This window comes from Salminus brasiliensis, chromosome 14 (genome assembly GCF_030463535.1).
Source record: "Salminus brasiliensis chromosome 14, fSalBra1.hap2, whole genome shotgun sequence".
Lineage (NCBI taxonomy): Eukaryota > Metazoa > Chordata > Actinopteri > Characiformes > Bryconidae > Salminus > Salminus brasiliensis.
Genome location: NC_132891.1, coordinates 5,922,314 through 5,943,225, shown reverse-complemented (window position 1 = coordinate 5,943,225; position 20,912 = coordinate 5,922,314). Strand labels below are relative to the sequence as shown.

Sequence of the window (20,912 nt, the reverse complement as noted above, 5' to 3'; positions counted from 1 at the left end):
CTTGACGGATGCCACTGTAGCTTAAAGTAATGTTTTTCACTTTACCTCTCAGCAGTACTAATGATTGCTGATCTGTGTGCATATTATCAGTTCAGGGTTAGTGGGTGCTCATTTCTGGCAGGGTCATGGCTCAAAAGTGTCGCATTTGAGGTCTATTAAACCTAGTTTTGGATATTCTAAGGGAATGATTAGGTCACTCTAGACAAAAACATCTAATTGCTGTAAATTTAATTCTGCATAGAAAAGTGGGCCAAAATTAGGCAGTAGAGGGGCAATTACTTATTTTAACATGGGTAATATAGGTGGTTTATACATCTTTAACTGCAATCTTGATCATATATATATTTTTATATATATACACACACACTAGTATATATGATTGTGTGCCCCCTACTTGACTCTGCTCAGACCAGCCGTACATGCCTCTGTTATCGGTTACTATTCGGAACTCTGCCTGCCTATTTCTGGTGTGGTGGCTACAAGGCTCAGATAAAGTAGGAATCTGACAAGCTGCTTTGTGTGGGGTACCAGTAATATTCACTAGGACCTCTCTCTCTCTCTCTCCCCCTCTCCCTCTCTTGGAGTCTTACTCTGAGGGTCTTCCAGTGGACTAGCTGCTAGCTGGGTTTTCAGGTAAGCGCATGTATGTGCTTTGCTTTTCTCTTTTTATTACTTTAAACCTTTCTTAGGTGTCTTAAGCAGTAATAGGTGTTTGATTAGTATCATTCAGTTGACCATGGCTTGTCATTTTGAGCAGGACCTCTTCTACCTTCTGGTCTTCTATAAATGACCTTGGTGGGTTAGCAGAAATAGTGTGATTCCTTGTACAACAGTAATGGGAGAACATATTCGGTTGAGGTTAAAGGTCAAAATGTTAGTATGGATAACATCAGGGCAGTTAGGTTGCCTCAAAAGATCCCTTCTTATCACCAGCACCTGTTAACCGCTTTATTGCCCCCCATAGTTTGCTCTCTGTTTTTGCAGCTAGCTCAGCTCAGTGCTCGCAGAGCATGCACTCTGTGAGGTGGCCTGCTACTCGTGCCCATGACCCGGCCACCCTGGAGGCCAAGATGGATGACCTGCATCGTAAACTGGACCAGCTCTTGTCCCGCAGTGCTGCAGGAGGCTGCCCCATGTGCGGGATCTGCAGCCACCACAGCAAGCAGCAGCAGACCACGGCCAGCCAGCTTTCAGCCCAGGCAAGACTGCTTGACTCACTGGAGAGGAAAGTGGCGGAGGTGAGAACAGCACTGGAGGATCTAGCAAGCGGTATGTTGACTGAAAAGACACTTAGGCCTACACAAAGGAGCACTTTAGCACAGCAAGATACATACATACACATAAGGAAATGAACAACAGACAAAAACGTGATTGTTCGGTGTGTGTGTGTGTGTGTGTGTGTGTGTGTGTGTGTGTTTGTGTGTAAATGTGTTAGATTAGCTATTTCCAAAGCTCTCCCTGAGGAAAGCCTGTGGTCGGTGTCCCATTGGCACATTGTGCAGTAAGCTATTGTGGTGAGGTCTGGTATGGTTAGCTTCTAGCCAAGGCCGTTGAACCCAGCAAGCTTCATTGACTTCCCTGCAAAACATGGCTCTGCTAAACCAGCTTTAGCTTTTACCTTTTTGGCCTTGGTTCTCACTGAAGTTTAGCCTTGAAAGGCTTTTGCTGGTGGGCTGGATTTATGTATATTATGGGGGTGTTAAAATAATAAAAGTCAGGACTGTTATGTTCCAGTTTTGGCTCATTTTACGGTCCTGTTTTGATTCTGCTGGATTTTCTTCTGAATGACAGTGTTCTTGTCAGCTATACCAAGGAAATTACAAATTTATGTTCTAGGGCCCATTAATTGTTATTTATAAATTTTAGTTCATTCTAGTCGTAGTGTTTTACAAGCAAGAAGAAAAAAAAAACTTCATGGCCCAAGAATTTAGCACAGTACTGCATATGCCTTTCATTGGAGCTTCAGATTCAGTTTATGCTGTTATACAACATTAGATAGAATATGTGAGCGTACAGTTGGCTGCAAAGGTTTAATTAAGCCCTACTGTGTTAAATTGTTCACAAATCCTTAGAAGAGAACATGTCTGCACATTATAATGGACATTTATGCACATTTTATTTATTTATTTATTAATTTTTTTACAGAAATGCATATTTTAAACTGTGCTTTATTTTGAACCCTTTGACAAGTACGGTCCGAACAGTCAGCTTTGAAAGTGACACAACATTACGATTTAATTCTGCAGATTCTGGCTTATAGTTAGTCTTCCACAACATACAGTGCATCCCTAAAATGCCCAACTTTACTCTTACACCTTAAATGGTGCAGAAGTCAGATAAATTACCTTTAATTCAGCATATAATTAAACTGTGCTCTGCGATTAGCAGAGTTTATAAAGTCATAAAACATGTACTGAGCCTTACTTTGTCCATGAAACACCAAAGGTCTAGAGGAGAGATCTACTGACAGAATGTCGGTGCCTGCATTCGCTCTGCAACGACGGAAATCCCTGCCGGTCAGGACTTCAGTGGTGAGTGCAGATCCATTACATTTAGCTGTCAAGCTAAATACACTGAGACTCAATATCATTGTTTTTTTAATGATCTCCCTTATTCTGATTATTATCTTAAGATGATTTTATTATCTCCTTTTTAAGATGATCAAGATTATGGGTTATATTATCCTGTACCTTTTTCTATTTTAAAATTCTTGCTTTGTTTAATGTCACTTTTCTGTGTTACTTTCTTTTAATATAATCATATTCTTCACTCCCTTAAGTTTATATTGTTTATGTATTGTGTAATTGTGTAAAGCTGCTTCTAATTTTACATGGTCACAGACATTATATAAAGAAAGCTGAGTTGAGCTAGGCTGAATCTCTCATTAATGCCATTCTGTTAATCACGACAGTCTGTTAATATTCAAATAATGTTTTGTAGTCTTTATAGATGCATACTGTTATGCATTATGACTGTTGTGTATCTCCTCCCCCGCAGGACGAAGTGTATGTGCGGCTGGATCTGCCCAGAGAGAAAACAAAGCAGAATGCTTTCAATGTGCTCAGTGGGAAAGGTCAGACAGGTACCTACTTTGTTCATTAGCACTATGTCTTTCTGGCAGCGCTGGCTTCGGAAAGGTGGAATAGAGCCAGTGGATTCCAGAGTTGATGGTGTTCAGAGTTGATGGACATAAATTTGACTGACAGGTGTGTTTAACCACTGAACTATTTTTTGACCCCCTTTCCCCTCCCCCAGTCTACCCCCTGTAGCTTAGACCCATAAGTCATCTCAGGGGTATAAATGGCAAATCAAATCATTGTCAGCCAACATGTGATGTAATGGTGCGACTGAAGAACCTACGCTTGATATAAAGGTTCTGTACCAATTAAAATCCTCTCCTAAACCATATGCTGGTTCTAAAGTCCACATGGAAGGTTTGGGACTTTGGCCAGGGCACAAAAAAAGCCCAGATGTGGTTTTATATGCCCATTATATGTGTTTCCTTTTATGGTGGGGGTCGTGAATAGTTTGATGAGCTCTGCTCTGATTGGCTGGTTTACAGCGAGGCGCCACAATGGCTGACACGGAAGCTGCATAGCATAGCATCATATAGCCTAGCGTTGTTTCTAGCATTGGAATTGTGCTGATATCTGGTGTGCAGTTAGCTAGCTGAGGAAATGGTAAAGCCAGTCAACTAGAGTTAGCTGTTAGCCTAGCATGTAGACTTGTTTGCATCCCTGGTGTTTGCTTCCTTGCCTCCCATTTTCTGATAATGTCCGGTAGAGTTTGACGCCAATGTGCTGCTATAAGGCCCCCCAGCATTGAGTTGTGGAGCAGTGGAACCATGTTCTCTGGAATGATGGATTTCGGGACTTTTGGCATGAGTTGGGGAGGATGAGGGGATCATGATTTCTACTAGATTTTGAATGCTCCTTCAAAATCTAGTAGAAAGTCTTTTTCCATGGATAGTATAGACAGTTACTCCAACAAAAGCAGGATAAGCTCTTTTATAAAACCCTTGATTTCAGAAGAAACAATAAATGAGCAGGTGTCCCAATACTTTTGTCCATCTAGTGAAGATCCAACTGATTTATTAGAATTAGATTTATTAAAATTCATTGGCTACATATTACTTAGTCAAGTGTCTACGAAGCTTCAGACGCAGCCGTGTGGAACCACTTGACATTTTGCCACTTTTAGATCAATGCTTTACGATTCACTGATGGATTTTTACATCCCTGCTGCATGTGTTGTTTGTTCCTCTTGGCAGGTGTGCTGATTGAAGACAGTGAATTGGAGGGTCTGAAAGGAGAAGGGCTTATAAACAGAGAGGTCAAAGATCAGCATGAGCCTCAACCACACAAAGAGGTTCATAGAGAATTATCGATTGTGGTGCCACATTTGGCAGCATCACAGCCCAGCCATGAACCTGCAAATATGGCCAAAGAAAATGGAGCTACAGCATCATCAATCCAGAAACCTTTCAAGACAACCGGAGTGGCTTCTCCTGTTAAAACAACTGTTTCTTTGCCTACCACCGCAATTACAAAAGCTACAGTCTCAGGATATTCAGCACTGTCGTCAAATCAGAAGATGCCAAAAACAACGGGTCTGGCTGCTCCAGTGACAACAAGCCCAACTGTGGTCACTTCTGTGTCTAATAATCCACCACATTCTTTTACCATAACAGAGATAAGAGCACCACCACCCTTACTTCACAGTTCTCTGAAGACAAGTTTGGGTGTTCCTGTAGCAACATCTCAAAGCATTGGGAAATCTGTAGCTACTACTCCATCACCACAAGTGTTACCAAAGGCAGACTCAAAATGGCCAAACGGCACGGTCACTAAAACTACAGTAGCAGGAGATGAAGCACAAGCACCAAATCATGTACCTAAGACGATTGGACTGACCACCCCTCTGACCTCAGTCGCCTCAGTACCCAAGAATCCACCAACAGGGACTGTGACACCGAACCATAAACCTGCAAAAGTGACAACCGTGAGTGCTCCAGTGGCAACGTCACAAAACCTAGAAAAGCCCTTGGCGAATTCTCAAACAACAAAACAAGCGCTGGCAACAAAAGGCTCAACCTTATCTCCACCACACACAGCTGGCTTGATGGTTCCTCTGGCAACAGCAGCAGCCTCCACCCTCAAACATGTGTCTAGTTGTCCAGAGTCCTTGCAAAGGTACAAAAACAACTATTGTAAAATAATAAGAGCTCCACACAACGTTCATTATAGGAAAAATAGGCCAACCACTGTTGACCATTTCTGTTGGTTCCTTCATTATTACAAATGTTCATATAGTGTAAAGCAAAGTTCAAAGATCAGCACCGGCCACAACCACTCAAAGAAGTTCGTAGAGAATTATCGATTGTGGCCTCACGTTTGAAAAAAAAAAAACGCCAAGCTGTGAACCTGGAGACATAGCCAGAATTAACAGAAATATATCTTCATCAAACCAAAGGTCAACCATATCGGCTGTACCTACAATGGCAATGGCAGTTGCCTCAAAGATGGTCATATCTCCACCAATTGCACTCTACTAGGTATTCTAGGATTCAATACAGTCGTCTCCGGATGTTTCTGACTGTCTCTGTCATCTCCCATTTTTCATTTCTTACCTCCATCTTAAATTCCAACTGCTCTTCACATGTCATGATGAATGGACCAACAGAAATGTTCCAAACTTACATGAACGTGCTTTAGAGTGAAGAACATCTCCTGTAAAGTTACAAGCTTTTGTCACAACATTGCCACAGGACTGGCCAGTCCTTAATAAAACACTTAAATTGTTCCTATTGCCTAGATTTCAGGGTTCTGGAGGGAAGGCAGGGTCTGCTCACACATCATCACCACCACTGCTGAAGCCTGGTACTGCAGCAACTGGGCCGACGAGCGCGGGGCCGACGTTGGCTGGAGGAATACAGATCAGAATAAGTCCAGCAGCAGCAGAGCGAAGCACAACCCAGACCAAAACACCTCCCAAAACACCTCCCAAAACCTGCCTCAAAATGATAGGTAAATGACCAGAGCCTTTAAGAAGCATTGTAACATTAAAATTCAGCATTTTCATCATCCTTCCACTGGTTTACATTGAAGAGGATCCTCATTTACAGTGAAGTCAAGAGCCACAGGGAGGGTAAAAAAAATTAAATACATAAAACCACGAATGAAGATAAATAGAGATTTCAGTGTAGAAAGACAAATAGACTAGAAGACTACTATAGAATGACTAATAAATAAAATGAAAGTTGGGGTTCATAATAATAGTACATACAACAACAGTAACAATAAAAATTATGAAATTTAAATACCAATCAAATAAATAAGAAAAGTAGAATAAAAGGAAAATATTAATCTAAAACAATTATAAACAGAACTAAAATTGTTACAAAGTATAATTTTTAAAACTAGGACAAATTTGTGTGTCAAGCTTTAGAGTACCTTGTTCCATTCTGAGCTTAATGAGTACATGTAGTTATACCTGTGCTGTTTTGGCCTAATAAGCCTCAGGTTACATTAAGTATTAATGGGCTGAAATTGATTTACAATAATAATACAACAACAGCAACAATAATTATGGAAGTCAAAATGCATTGAAACCATTTTTTTTACTTATCCAAAACAACGTACAATGAAATTACACCAGCCGTTGTTCAAATCTAGCTCGGTATCTCATGATAGTATTGAATTCAGTATTGGGAGTCCAGTTGAATCGAGGACTGAGTGTATTGTTACACCCTTACTAACAACACTAATAATAATGCATTTTATTTACATCTATTTGCATCACTTTACATAACAGTAAAAACCAAAACAATTCACAACCTGCCGTAAAGGAAAATACAACTAGGATATGCTGCTGTTCAATGAAAGACACGTATCTCCATTTTTGTCTGTTTTTAGTTTTCTGCATGGTTTGAACCCTGCAGCTGCTTCCGTATGCTGTGTAAGTTATTCTGGATGAATAGACCAAAATAAAAATGACGATAGGCACAATCAAATCTATTGTATAAAAGAGAACTACTCGTGGTAAATTAGCAATATCAGGATTCAAATCTGAGATGAAAATCTTTACATGATGCTGTCCTCTGTACATGTGTAGACATAATTTCAGTTCAGTCAAAGTCACTGAATTTCTCTCTGTGATGTTCTGTCCACTGCGGTAGCTGTGGTTGTACAGGCTGTCCCAAGCTGATCAGTGCTCAAGTCTACAATAGACATATGATTTCTTAGTTCTAGGTATGTTTTGACCTTAAAATTGGGCCTTTTCTGATAAATGGATCAATAGAAATGCTCCAAAATGGCTTGGAATAAAAGTTAAGAAGGTTTTCATGTGCCGTTTGACAGTGACGATATGTCACTGCAAAAGAGCATTTGCGAGAAACGATCAGAAAGCACAGAGGGACACATCACTGTTTGTGGTGTTTAAAATGTAGAAGCCACAAATCAACATGTTTATCACTGCTGTCCAATGAAAAACATGTATCTCTCCATGGTTTGAACCCTGTAGCTGCTCTGTACACTGTGTAAATATTCCTGGGTGAATAGACCAATAGAAACTCTCTAAATGACTTGAAATACTCTTATTTTAAATTGACTTCCATTCAAAGTTAAGACCATTTTTTCCTTCTCCTGTAAAGTCATCATTTGGAGATACATACATACATAAGCTCGGGTTTACGTCGAGGGGGGCCTCATTTACAGCGTAAATGTATAGATGTTGAACAACGACAGGATCCTGAAAAACTAATGGATTTATTTTACTTTTAATATACATAAATGAATATACATAATTAACTTGCCTTACTTACTGGCAACACTTATGTGGATATAATGTAAAGTACACATCTAAAGCAAGCCAATTCAGTTATAATTCAGCTGTGGATCTCTACTATAGTTGTATTTAGTGTCTGTGTATATTATATTATTTACATTATATTTGTGAGTAATATTACACAAGCTAATTTGCTGATGTCCGTATTCAGTAGATCCCAGTGTATAGATGCACTGGGCAAGCATTAAAGAAGCAAGATTCAAGGTCACTTTTTTTAAATTGACCTTTTTGTGAAGAATGTTCTCCAGAACAGTGTAATCCTTTTTCCCTCCTGACCACATCACTGTCCCCTAAACATTACCTGCAGCTGTTCATACACTGGCACAACCAGGAGACCGAGGGAGAGTTATAGATCAGGTGTCAGCATGCCCCACATGCCGTCTCGCTTTGTTCTTTCACAAAAGAAACCATGACAGAACAAACCCTTCAGACTAATTCAGCATGGCTAAAACTCAGCGAGCAGCTAATAGCTATCAATTACACCCCGAGCTCTTACAGATCCCTACTCATATCACCTCAAAACCCTGCGCTCATTAATCCCTGAAACTTGACTGGACTCCCAATCAGTCCCAGAGTAGAGTAGAGTAGAGTTCCTTACCTGTTCATACACTCTATGAATGTATGCATTTCCTGCAGAGAAGTACTTCTAATAGAATAGGACTCTCTGAAGCAGATAAACTACATGAACCTATTGGCACCATTTCTAATGCCAGGTATGGACTAGAGGGGTATAAAGCCCCCCAGCATTGAGCTGTGGAGCAGTGGAAGAACTATGTTCTCTGGAATGATGGATAGTGGTGCTCCATCCAGTACTTTTGGGATGAGTTGGGGAGTTGGGGATGATGAGGTGCAGTAGTGATCATCCAACATCCTGACCTAACTAACGCTCTTGAAAGCAATTCCTCACAGCAATTCTGCTCCAAAATCTAGTAAAAAGCCTTCTTCCCTGGACAGTAGAGACATTTACTCCAACACAACGCAGTATACACTCTTTTTAATACCCTTGATTTCAGAAGAAACAATGAATAAGCAGGTGTCCCAATACTTTTGTCATTTATTTATGGCTCTGCCAATAATATATAAGCAATAATCCTTAAGAAGAACAACTGATTAATACAGTGGGTGTTTGTTAGAGAGGGCGACTGATTATCTGTATTTCTCCTCCTCTCCTCAGATGACGTTCCTCCTCAGCAAGCCCCTTTCCCACACAGGTGTGTGTCTCTGAGGCCCAGTTCACCATGTGACCCCTTCAGCATCAACACCAGAGAAGTGCTGGGAGGGTAAATAGAGTTACACTATAAATATGACACAGTATATTCTGTAATGCACACCAATCAGCCATAATAAAAAAAATGACAGGTGAAGTGAATAGCATCGATTATCTGGTTCCTATGGCAACTGTGGCAATGTATTAGGCTGTAAGTGAACAGTCAGTTCTTGGGGTGATGAGTTAAAAGCAGGAGCCCTGATCTGAGCCACTTTGACAAGAACCAAACTGTGATGGCTAGACGACTGACTGGGTCAGAGCATCTCCAAAACACCAGGGAGTCTCGATGGGTGTTCCCGGCATGCAGTGGTCAGTACCTACCAAAAGTGCTTCAAGGAAGGACCAGCAAACAGGGTCATTAGTGTTAGGCCTTACCTTGCAACTAAAGGGACTTAAAGGCTCTGCTTCTAATGTTTTGGTGCCAGATTCCACAGAACACCTTCAGAGGTTTTGTGGAGTCCATGCCTCGACAGTTTAGAGCTGTTTTAGTGGCCCGAATAGGGGGTCTACACCATAGTACGCAGGTGGTCTTAATGTTATGACTGATCAGTGTATATAAGTGTGAAGCCCTATTGTGTGAAAGCTTGGTTTGCTCAGTTAAGACAGTGACAGCCATGTTAAAGGTGAGTGAACTTTAGGGTTGAATATAAAAGGCATATTTTACATTAAGTGAATTCCCTGTTCTTTAAGTGGACGTTTTGGCAAAGTGCACAGATGCACAGACAACAAAACTGGGCTGAGACTGGCTGCCAAGATCATCAGCGCGAGAGGTGCCAAAGAGAGGGTGAGTTCTGCTTCCTTTGGGTTACTGTTGTCCTGTCAGGGCTCATTAAGTGGCAATTGTGTGGAGATGAATAGAAGCGAATTGTGGAACTTTCCATGTCTGGCAGGAAATGGCATTGAATGAGATCCAGGTGATGAACCAGCTGAGCCACTCCAACATCCTGCAGCTGTACGACGCCTTTGAGGCCAAAAATCAAGTAGTGCTGATATTGGAGTAGTGAGTGTTACTTTGTTTATTGACGATTTTTGAAATGATAGTGTTGCAATTTTTAAAGAATTTTAAAGAATCATAAATGATGGTAATAACTTGGTGGGTCAGGCTTTAAAGGGCTAATATAAAATATATAAAAAATATAACATTAATATAAAGCCTTTTTTCCTGTTATTTTTCTGTTTAAATTTGAAAGGTTTAGTTTTAGCTTTTTTAACTTTAAAAACACACAAAAACATAAACAAAATAAATACATTATAATTTATTATCCCGATATTAAAAAAAGAAGTGTTTATTACACTTAATGTGTAATAACCAATAACTCAAAATTGGTGTGAGGGTTATGAAACAAAAATCTTTATGTCACATCTTTTTCTGACTTGTTTAATTTAGTTTAATATGTTTTCTTGCTCAGATTGGTAAATTATGAGATAAGCAGAATAAAGGTTGTAGAATTGACAGCTTTTAAGTTCATTATACATCAAATTATGCACAAATATATTTGATTTCTTTTAATTTCACATCAACTTAATCATTTCTAATTACAGCTGCCAAAAATGAGATAATAAAAACAGGATATAACTGAATCAAATCTGTATACAATTTCATACGTAAAAACATTTTTGTTTATTTTATTACTTTAATATATAAAAATATATTATACAATTTGGCATAAATGTATAAACTGTAAGGAAGAACTGTGTTGATGGGATCTATTTTTGGGGAAAAAACATGCATACATTTAAAGTAAATCAAATTTACACCCTTAAAAATAGGTTCTACAAAAGGTTCTTTGAGAAGTGAAATAGAAGAACAATGTTATGGGTAATTTAATAAGCCTACAAAAACATATGTAAAAGATGTGTGTGTGTGTGTGTGTGTGTGGATCAGTGTACCATTTTAAAGGTTCTCCAAAACGGTTCTTCTATGGTATTGCTCAAATAACTGTGTAGCACCTTTATTTTTAATATTTAGTGTGAATGAGTTTAATGTTGAGTAAAAACACAACATTACTTATGAGAACCTACAAGATTTGTTCAATTACTGCAGTGTGGAAGGAGGGGAGCTGTTTGAGAGAATCGTGGATGAGAACTGCCCGCTGACCGAAGTGGACGCCATGGTGTTCGTGAAGCAGATCTGTGAGGGAGTTCAGTACATGCACCAAATGTACGTCCTTCACCTGGACCTGAAGGTAGGACTCTCAGGCTACAGCAGTCAGAGAGTTGTGGATGATATGAGTGCAGATGATCATCTCTTACGCCCTGCTCTGCTTTCAGCCAGAGAACATCCTGTGTGTGAACCGGTCAGGTCATCAGATTAAGATCATTGACTTTGGGCTTGCCAGAAGGTAGAGTGTGTCTCGAGTGTGTTTATCATGTTGAGATATTTCTCCTAAGCTTGTCAGTATTGATCAGGGATGGCTTTGAGAAAGACACCATGTGAGTAAAACTTATTGTCATTGTTTTTAGGTACAAACCACGAGAGAAGCTGCGAGTCTCATTCGGAACTCCTGAGTTTCTAGCTCCAGAGGTGGTCAACTTTGACTTTGTGTCCTTCCCTACAGATATGTGGACTCTAGGAGTCGTCACGTACATGCTGTAAGTCACAACTGCACAATCACACCAATCTACATGCACTGGCCTCACAGAGAAGTAAGTAAAGGGTCATTGAAGAACACTGCTAATCAGCCACAAAGGTGTGGAAACAAAATTAGTGAGATCCAAGGCCACTGGGGGCGCACTTGGTGCGTACCATGTCTGACCTTTGCAGAGTGAAAGTGACTGACTGCTGGGACAAAAGTATAGGGACACCTGCTCATTCATTGTTTTTTTCCGAACTCACAGGTATTAAAAAATAGTTTAAATCCAGGGTATTAGAGCTTATCCTGCTTTTGTTGGAGTAACTGTCCAGGGAAGAAGGCTTTCTACTAGATTTTGGAGGAGCATTGCCGTGAGGATTTGATTGCATTCAGCAACAGTAGCGTTAGTGAGGTCAGGATGTTGGATGATCACCACCCCACCTCATCATCCCCAACTCCTCAGCTCATTCCAAAAGTGCTGGATGGAGCACCACCAATCATCATTCCAGAGAACACAGTTCTTCCACTGCTCCACAGCTCAATACTGGGGGTCTTTATACCCCTCCAAACAATGCCTTGCATTAGGCAGCATGGTGCCAATAGGTCCATGATTCATGTTTATCTGCTCCAGACAGTCCTATTCTATTGGCAGTACTTCTCTACAGGGACTAGCCAAGCTGTTTGTGTTTATGTGCATTTGCACATCTGTGTAAGGTAGCTTGATGCATTAATTAGAATGGGGTGTCCACAAACATATGGACATTTGGTGTATTTTCACCCTGTGATCTGAAAATAGTGTTAGTGTTCTCAGTGTTCAGTGGAGGAATGACACAATCTGTTCACCTTTACTCCACAGATTAAGTGGGCTCTCCCCCTTCCTGGGTGATGATGACAGCCAGACCCTCAACAACGTGCTAACGGTCAACTGGTACTGAGATATATATACTATGTGTGTGTGCATCATTCATGTTGCTTTCATGTCTGACACATCTCAGCGATTAACAGCGCTGATATTTATACTCCAACCCTTTAGACCCTGTACGTAAGCCCCTACTTCAGTTCTTCACCCTATAACTACATTACTATCACAATTCCCATTAGCTTCATAGGCCCGAAAATAGAACCCTGTGGGACATATCTGGGGCACGAGATATGTCAAACCAAATGATTACAAGAGAGACCAAACAGTAGTTTCTGCATTAGACACTAAAACTGAATAAGAGATTATGTGTTATGTGTATTGTAATATTATACGGTACCACCCTTATTATTGTATTGTGTAACTGCTACTGGCTGCTAATTTTCCTTCAGCATCAATAAAGTATGTGTCTGTCTGTTTGTCTGTCTATCTATCTATCTATCTATCTATCTATCTATCTATCTATCTATCTATCTAACTGTCTGTCTGTCTATCTATCTATCTATCTATCTATCTGTCTATCTATCTATCTATCTATCTATCTATCTGTCTGTCTGTCTGTCTGTCTATCTATCTATCTATCTATCTATCTATCTATCTATCTATCTATCTGTCTGTCTGTCTGTCTGTCTGTCTATCTATCTATCTATCTATCTATCTATCTATCTATCTATCTATCTAACTGTCTGTCTATCTATCTATATATCTATCTATCTATCTATCTATCTGTCTGTCTGTCTGTGTGTCTGTCTGTCTGTCTATCTATCTATCTATCTATCTATCTATCTATCTATCTATCTATCTATCTATCTGTCTGTCTGTCTGTCTGTCTATCTGTCTGTCTGTCTATCTGTCTATCTGTCTATAGACAGATGACTAATTATAAAGAGCCTATAAACAGTAACAACCAGTGTATAGTAACTTCACCAGCTATACAGTTACAAACTGTCAACTCAATATACCATTATATTGTTTCATCAGTTAGTTTATAGCACTTGGTTGATTTTTCCTCTTTAATGAGGTTAATTTATGAATTTTATGGCATATTTTTTGCTGTTTAAAACATGATTTTCCCTGTGTAGGTACTTTGATGAGGATGCATTTGAGCACGTCTCTGATGAGGCCAAAGACTTTGTCTCCAACCTGCTGATCAAAGAGCGGAGGTAAGAGATGGCACGACATAATGACCTACTGTAAGACAGAGAAACAGGCATGGCCGTCACACTGCTACTCTAACACGACCCGGCTTATGAACTGCAGTAATACTCAGTGAACTTCCCCAGTTCTCTCTCGATTGTAATCATTTACAACCCTCACCCAGTACTTAGGGCACCTTCATCACATGATGCAGCATGAGGAGGGTGAAGGCCGAGTGCATCATGCTTCCTGAGTGTCACATTTAAACTGGCTGGAGTGTTTCTCTGATTCTGTTATGCAATGGCTAAAATCACATTGAGTGATGGGGAGAGAGGGAAGACCATACTACCCACCCATCCAGAGATTGAATGTCAATCAAATGATAGAACCAGCGATTAGACAGTTGCACAAACCAGGAACCCCATAAAAACTGTAGACTCAAGTAGTAGTACTAACTGTTATCATGCTACAGTGCCCTAAAGTGTACTTATAGCCTCACTAATAATCAGTGCACTTTAAGGTGTGCTAAAATGAAACAACTATTTCTAAATTTATACTTTATAATTATTTATATTTATTATACTTTAACTGCACATAAATCGTACAAAAGCATAACTTTAATTGTTTTAAGTTTACTTAACTGTGCCAAAATAGAACTATTGAGTATACATAGGTAGACCTAGGTGAACATGCTACTGCATATATATTTCCCTATTGGTAAAATACTACATGAATTGATAAAGAAATCCTGCACCTAATACTTGAGGTTACACATAGGGCCCATTCCCTTCCCTTCACCCATTTTCTATTACCCAGTACATTAATGGGACCTCCCTCAGTCAGTGCTTTGCTGGATTAAGCCCATTTTAACCACCAAATACTTTACACTTTATACACACACCCACACACACCTACCATGATCAGATACTGGTTTGACAAGGATCCAGAATCACAGTATAACACTACCTTCATGGTCTATTGTCTTAAACGCCAAGCAGTCCGACCTACAGAAAAAATTTAACCAATACTATAATGAAATATTAGAAGATAAAAACCCACACCCAGCCAATCCACTTCATCTATATACTACCACCCAGTGCAGCAGTGTATACCTAAAGTAAATGTAAACACATTAAGTGTTACAGTACAGTATTATTGTACGCTGAGTAGATTGGAAATGTACTATAAAATAGAAATTCTTTACATTAGAGTACAAATACACTTCTATATCTGTCCATCTTACCAAAATAACACACTTTCTAGGGATCATTTTGTAACTTTTGCCAAACTTTTGCCAAAAGTTTATTGGTTACACAGTACATACAATAAAACCAACAGTGAAATGCTCAGTTGACTGTACCCTCACATGAAACAGGATTGAATATAAGGTAGAACTGTTTTTACGTTTTATTTGACATTTCAAGTGTGTTTAAGTGAATTACTGTATAAGTTGTTTTTAATAGGCAAAAATGTACAAAAGTCTTTGAAAACTATTTATGAAAAACATTAAATAAAGTATATAAAATAAATGAAAGAAATCATTTATAATTATAAATAATATAATTTTATAAATAATGTTATATAATTTTGCAGTGTGTTTAAAGTCTACTTGCAAGCATTTGATGAAAGCATAATATTAATGTAATTTTAACATTTATTTTAAGTAAGTACACAAATTGACTAGATATTTACAACATACATAGACAAACCTTGTTTTAAAACCATGTTTTAAATACGTTTAAGTGCATTTCTTCACTAGAGACCAATAGGGCTTTATAATAGCGTACTACATCAGCTTTAAGACAGCACTACAGGAATGTTTTATCAGGGCTATAATATATAATTGTAATTCTCATACACCTACAGGTTGAATCAGTGTTTATCAGAAAGTGCTGTAACACAATGGGACTGTATGTATTACTGAGCTAGACTGGACTAATCAGACTGTTTCCCCCCTCTCTCTTTGCAGTGGTCGTCTCAGTGCTACTCAGTGTCTTAAGCATGCATGGCTGAACAACATTTCAGAGAAAGCGAAGTGCAGTAATATCGTCCTGAAGTCACAGGTCCTGCTCAAGAAATACATGGCCCGTCGGCTATGGAAGGTACGTAATCTCCTTCTACTGGAAACAAACTTACATATTACATTAAATAATGTAACAAATATTACATTATTAATTACCAATTCTACTTATTTGCTGAATTTAATATACAGGAAAAAGACATTATGTTACATTTAACATAAATGTGTTATATTTGACCAACAAACAGCAATTGTCCAAAAGAGGGATATATTAAATACAGTGATCAACAAGATCAACAAGTGAAAAATTAACTTCATCTACAATGGCTCCTGTCTAGGAGTGAATATATTAGGCAGCAAGTGTAAGTATTTGAGGGCCACAATTTGACCAAGGGCCAAATCGTGATGGCTAGACGATCAGGGGTCAGAACATTGCCAAAACATCAGGCAGGTCTTGGGGGGTTTTCTGGTATGCAGTGGTCAGTATCTCCAAAAAGTGGTCCAGGACTCGTTGATGCAGCCCATGGAGGAGAACTCACCCACCTCACAACTTACAGGACTTAAAGGATTTTCTGCTAATGCCTTGGGCTTTATGAATTGTGCTATAGAGAGAGAGACTGAGCTCACTAAGTAGCTTCCTCATCATCAACATGCGTCAGCACCGGTCATTTGCTATAAATTACGAGTGCATTGTGGGAGCTTATAGTGCTAATCCCTACATTCAAATCCCAGAGAAAAATGGCTGATATACTCATTAGTGCCCTAACATGGAAATAGGGAGCCATTTTTGGTCAAAGCATTGGTGCCAGATATCACAGGACATCTTCAGAGGTCTTGTGGAGTCCGTGCCACAAATGGTCAGATCTGTTGTGGTGGCACAGGGGGACCTAATCAATATTAGGCAGGAGGTGCTAATGTTATGATCGAAGTATATAATCAGAGGTTTGGACATTTATTGTAGATTTTTCAGGATCTTCAGGTTTATGTTTGAGCTTGATATCTAAGACTAATTCACAGAGTAAAATCGATGTTGAGGTTTATTCATTTGTCTCTCACCCTCTCTCTCTCTCTCTCTCTCTCTCTGCAGAAAAACTATATTGCAATCGCTGCAGCCAATAGGTTTAAGAAGATCAGCAGCTCTGGGTCCCTTACGTCCATTGGAGTGTGAAAAGGACCTGCTTGTGTGCTGAATGTAATGTTATTCATTATGTCCACTTGGTCATTGGTGTACATGGTAATTATGTGGTTGTGCTGGTAAAGGTAATCCACAACTTGATGTTATGCGGTTATGCAATGCTCATCATCGCTGTCACACCAAACCTCACCCCCTGTTGTCAATTTCCTGACAACATTTCAAACTGCCCTTAGCATAATATGAATATTTCATGATGAACCGCTCAGTATGACACAAACGACTCTTTATATTAACGTACGTACGCTAAAGTTAAGAATGCCAAATGTTTGTGGACACCCCTCCTAATGAACGCATTCAGCGACTTTAAGCTGCACCAATTTGCTGACACACACACACAGCTTCTCTAGTCCCTGTAGAGAAGTACTGCCAATAGAATAGGACTCTCTGGAGCAGATCCAACATCCTGACCTCACTAATGCTGTTGTTGCTGGATGCAGTCAGATCCTCACAGCAGTGCTCCAAGATCGAGAAAGCCTTCCCTGGACAGTAGAGACAGTTACTCCAACAAAAGCAGGATCAACTCTTTTCTAATACCCTTGATTTTAGAAGAAACAGTGGATGAGCAGGTGTCCCAATACTTTTGTACATATTGTGTTTTTAAGGCATAAGTAGATAGACTGACATTTATTGGATAAGATGGAGATAAATGAAGCTGTAAGTATTAAACATGAATGTTATTTACTAATGGAAAGGTATTATCAGTATAGGAGCGTCGTGTTTGGAACAGTACTTACAGACACTTCTGCTTTCTGTAAAGAGGAAGCCAGGACATGAACTCTAAACCACCCATATTAACAAAGTTCATTTGCCATGAGAACGTCCCTTTACACAACAGCTAGTTCCAGCCATGCAAGATGATTGGTTGAGAAGTAGAGAAGTAATATCACAAACTAGAGAGAATAAGAGACTCTCTAGAGTTTTATATAACCTGGCTGCCCTTTTTGACCTTTGTGGAAAACATGGAAGCTGGAAATAGGACCCATTAAGATGTACTATGTAAAAGATGCAGTATGTATTTCTCTCAAATTAATATGATTCAGTGTGTATAAACATTTGCTTCTCTCCCTTAAATGCAGGTCTGGGGATGGGGTAAGTTGGGAATGTTTAAAAGGATTTAAGGCTTTTTGTATTATATATGCTGAAAATCATTAATAAAGATAAGAGATAAGATAAGATAATCCTTTATTAATCCCACAGTGGGGAAATTCTCAGTGTCACAGCAGAAAGGGATAGCAAGCATGTAGATAAATAATTTACACTATATACACAATATAAATAAGAATTAAAAAAGCAATAACAATATTATTTACAGGTTATTGCAAATGACTCTTAATTGCACATGGGGGGGGGGTATTGCACACAGTATTTTTTATGGGGGGGGGGTATTGCACATAGTATTGCACAAACAGACTTTGTTCAAAAGTAATGTAAAAACCCCGAGCTTGAACGACCCAAACTGAAACTGAAAGGATTAAGATGGAAATAAATAATAACTAAAACCAAACTGAGGAGAAAGAAAAGTGGAAAACTGAGTTTTCACAGAGATGGAAATGCTAACATCAAAACCTATTAGCTAAATGGTTCATTAGTGTCTCAATTTATTAAATTTCATACTTTATTTATTTGCTGAACTGTTAAAAGTGTATAAAAGCAAAATAACACGAGATCGTCTGTTATCAAATAAGCAAAGAAGCAGCCGTAATTCATCACCGTTTTACAATACCAAACATTTAGCATTAGGCATGGTGCCAAAAGGTTCATGGTTATCTGCTCCAGGGAGTCCTGTTCCATTGGCAGTACTGCTCAACACAGGACCAAGACAAGCTGTGTTTGTGTGTGTGTGCATTTGCATAACTGTGTCAGCAACAGGTGCAACTCAGAGTAGCTGAATGCATTCGTTAGAAGGGGTGTCTACAAACATTTGGACAAGATGTAGTCTATGTCTGTGTGTATTTGATTAGCAGCAACTTGTGAGCTCTCTTTAAGAGCCTACCTTTTACCAGCACTGCTGCTTATGACCACGACATGGCACTGTTCCCCAGTGCACCGATAAGCACCGTGAGCGTGACTCATAGCCTACAGTAACACTGTGACAATGGTTTGATGATCATGTACGCAATACGGCATCACTGGTTTATTATGGTTCGTTATCATGTGATGTCATGTGACATGTGTATCAGAAAAAACTTCACCTATTAACTCATGGCAGTTTTTCTGAAGTAAAAAACAATTATCCATAGCATTTTGTAGGATATGGTATAAAATATATGTATTAATATATAAATATATATAATATTTTTGTAGTAATGTATAAATATATAGTAAGTATATATTGGCCCATTCGATCAGCTTCAGGAGCACTGTGTAGTTCTCTAATTCTGACCCCACAGGACTGACCACCGCAGAGCAGGTAGTATTGATATACAAGCCGAGTTCATAATATTCTGATATGACTGTGTGTATACATGTGGAAATATATGGCTACTGTCACTGGTAGTCAACATAGATTTTATTCCAAGTGATTTTGGAGCATTTCTATTGGTCTGTTAATTATGAAATTCTGACACAATGTAAAGAACGACTGCCAGATTCACACCAACAGCTAAAGTAAAGATACAAGGTTTTGCGTGACAAGAATACTGTGTTATTTTTTACAGTATCTGCTTCACCTACCACTGACCAGTCTTTCAGTAAATGGCTGCACCACATCTCTCTGTGAATCAGAGTAAATCATGTTTCTCCAGAACTTCCGCCCTCAAGTCCCCTCCCACCAGTCCTTACCCAGCCGAGCCTCCACTCCACTACAAAATAAAATGAACTGCATTGTAACCTTGAGATCATACAGTGCTTTCCTGTCTTTTCTGTAGTTCTACATTGACAGAAAAATGTGAGACCCTGAACAAAGCAACAGTTTCCACAGAGACTTGTAGCTACTTGTAGTTACACATTAATGTAGCTTACAGGAAGAGCTGGGATGTATCAGAGTGCCGTTGTTCAGAATACAGTAACCGTTATGTGCCTTAACTTTGTGGGGAAACGGAATCTTGAAATCAGAACAAGTACAACAATTAGTAGCAAATAAATATGTAGGATGAGGACGGCCTTTCCTCAGCACAGAGTGAGGGGTCTATAATTACAGACAATTTAGAGGTATTTTGTGTGACCTATCTCTAAATATATATATATATATATATATATATATATATATATATATATGTATATGTATATTTAGAGATACGTAATACTAAAACTAAACACATGATGTCTTTAAGCACCAAAACACATTATAAATGATCACAACTTGTTTAGAAAGGTTTCTGGAGGAGTCTGTCTTATTTAACCCTCAGACGTTTAGTCTGGTCTGCTCTTGATTGAAGTTGAAGTGAGTGGTGAAGAAGATCACCATCATGGCCAGATCCAAAGAGCTCTCTGAGGCCTTCAGAAAGAAGGCTGTAGATGCAGACGAGTCTGGGAAGGGCTTTAAAAAGATCTCAGAACTATTAGAAATCAGACGTTCCACTCCCGCTAAATGCTTTACAAGCAAAAAAAAAATGTCGACATGGCCAGGTCAGGCCGTCCTAGCAAGTTCCGTCCTCAAGATGCGTCAGTTGTACAATGCCACATGGTAAAGCTCTTGCCCCAGTTGATGTGACAATACAGCACAAAGAGAACTTTTCTGATGGCGAGAAGTTGTGGGAGGTGTGAGGACGAGGAAACCCTTGCTGTCAAAAAAAAAAGCATCAAGACAAAACTAAAGGTCGTCAGCCTAGAATACCCAGACAAAGACCAGACAAAGACCAGACAAAGGCCAGTCCAGACGTCTGGAACAAGGTGCTTTGACTCTTTCTCACAGTGGAGTCTGTACCTCTCACACGTGCACTTTTACTGGTGAATTTATAGTTAAACAGGAAGCTGTGAAGTGTGAACACAGACAAAATGGACGTGTCAGAAACCAA

At 39.2% G+C, this 20,912-nt stretch overlaps 1 protein-coding gene across 1 annotated transcript; it reads left to right on the top strand.

The window, feature by feature from the left end:
- The first annotated feature begins 289 nt into the window (after window positions 1-289).
- On the top strand, window positions 290-16,929 carry mylk2 (myosin light chain kinase 2). The gene is made up of 16 exons (XM_072697430.1): window positions 290-293; window positions 985-1,269; window positions 2,446-2,531; window positions 2,998-3,082; window positions 4,271-4,368; window positions 5,822-6,026; window positions 9,020-9,125; window positions 9,803-9,896; window positions 10,003-10,112; window positions 11,157-11,298; window positions 11,384-11,454; window positions 11,576-11,704; window positions 12,542-12,613; window positions 13,687-13,767; window positions 15,711-15,843; window positions 16,849-16,929. Exons 1-16 carry the CDS (start codon window positions 290-292, stop codon window positions 16,927-16,929), a joined length of 1,782 nt encoding a protein of 593 aa, XP_072553531.1.
- The last annotated feature ends 3,983 nt before the right edge of the window (window positions 16,930-20,912 follow it).

Excerpts from the sequence above, each read along its gene's own strand:
- mylk2 (XM_072697430.1), top strand. Across the intron at positions 9,126-9,802 it reads ACCAGAGAAGTGCTGGGAGG|TGGACGTTTTGGCAAAGTGC; the intron begins GTAAATAGAGTT and ends CTGTTCTTTAAG. Across the intron at positions 9,897-10,002 it reads CGAGAGGTGCCAAAGAGAGG|GAAATGGCATTGAATGAGAT; the intron begins GTGAGTTCTGCT and ends CATGTCTGGCAG.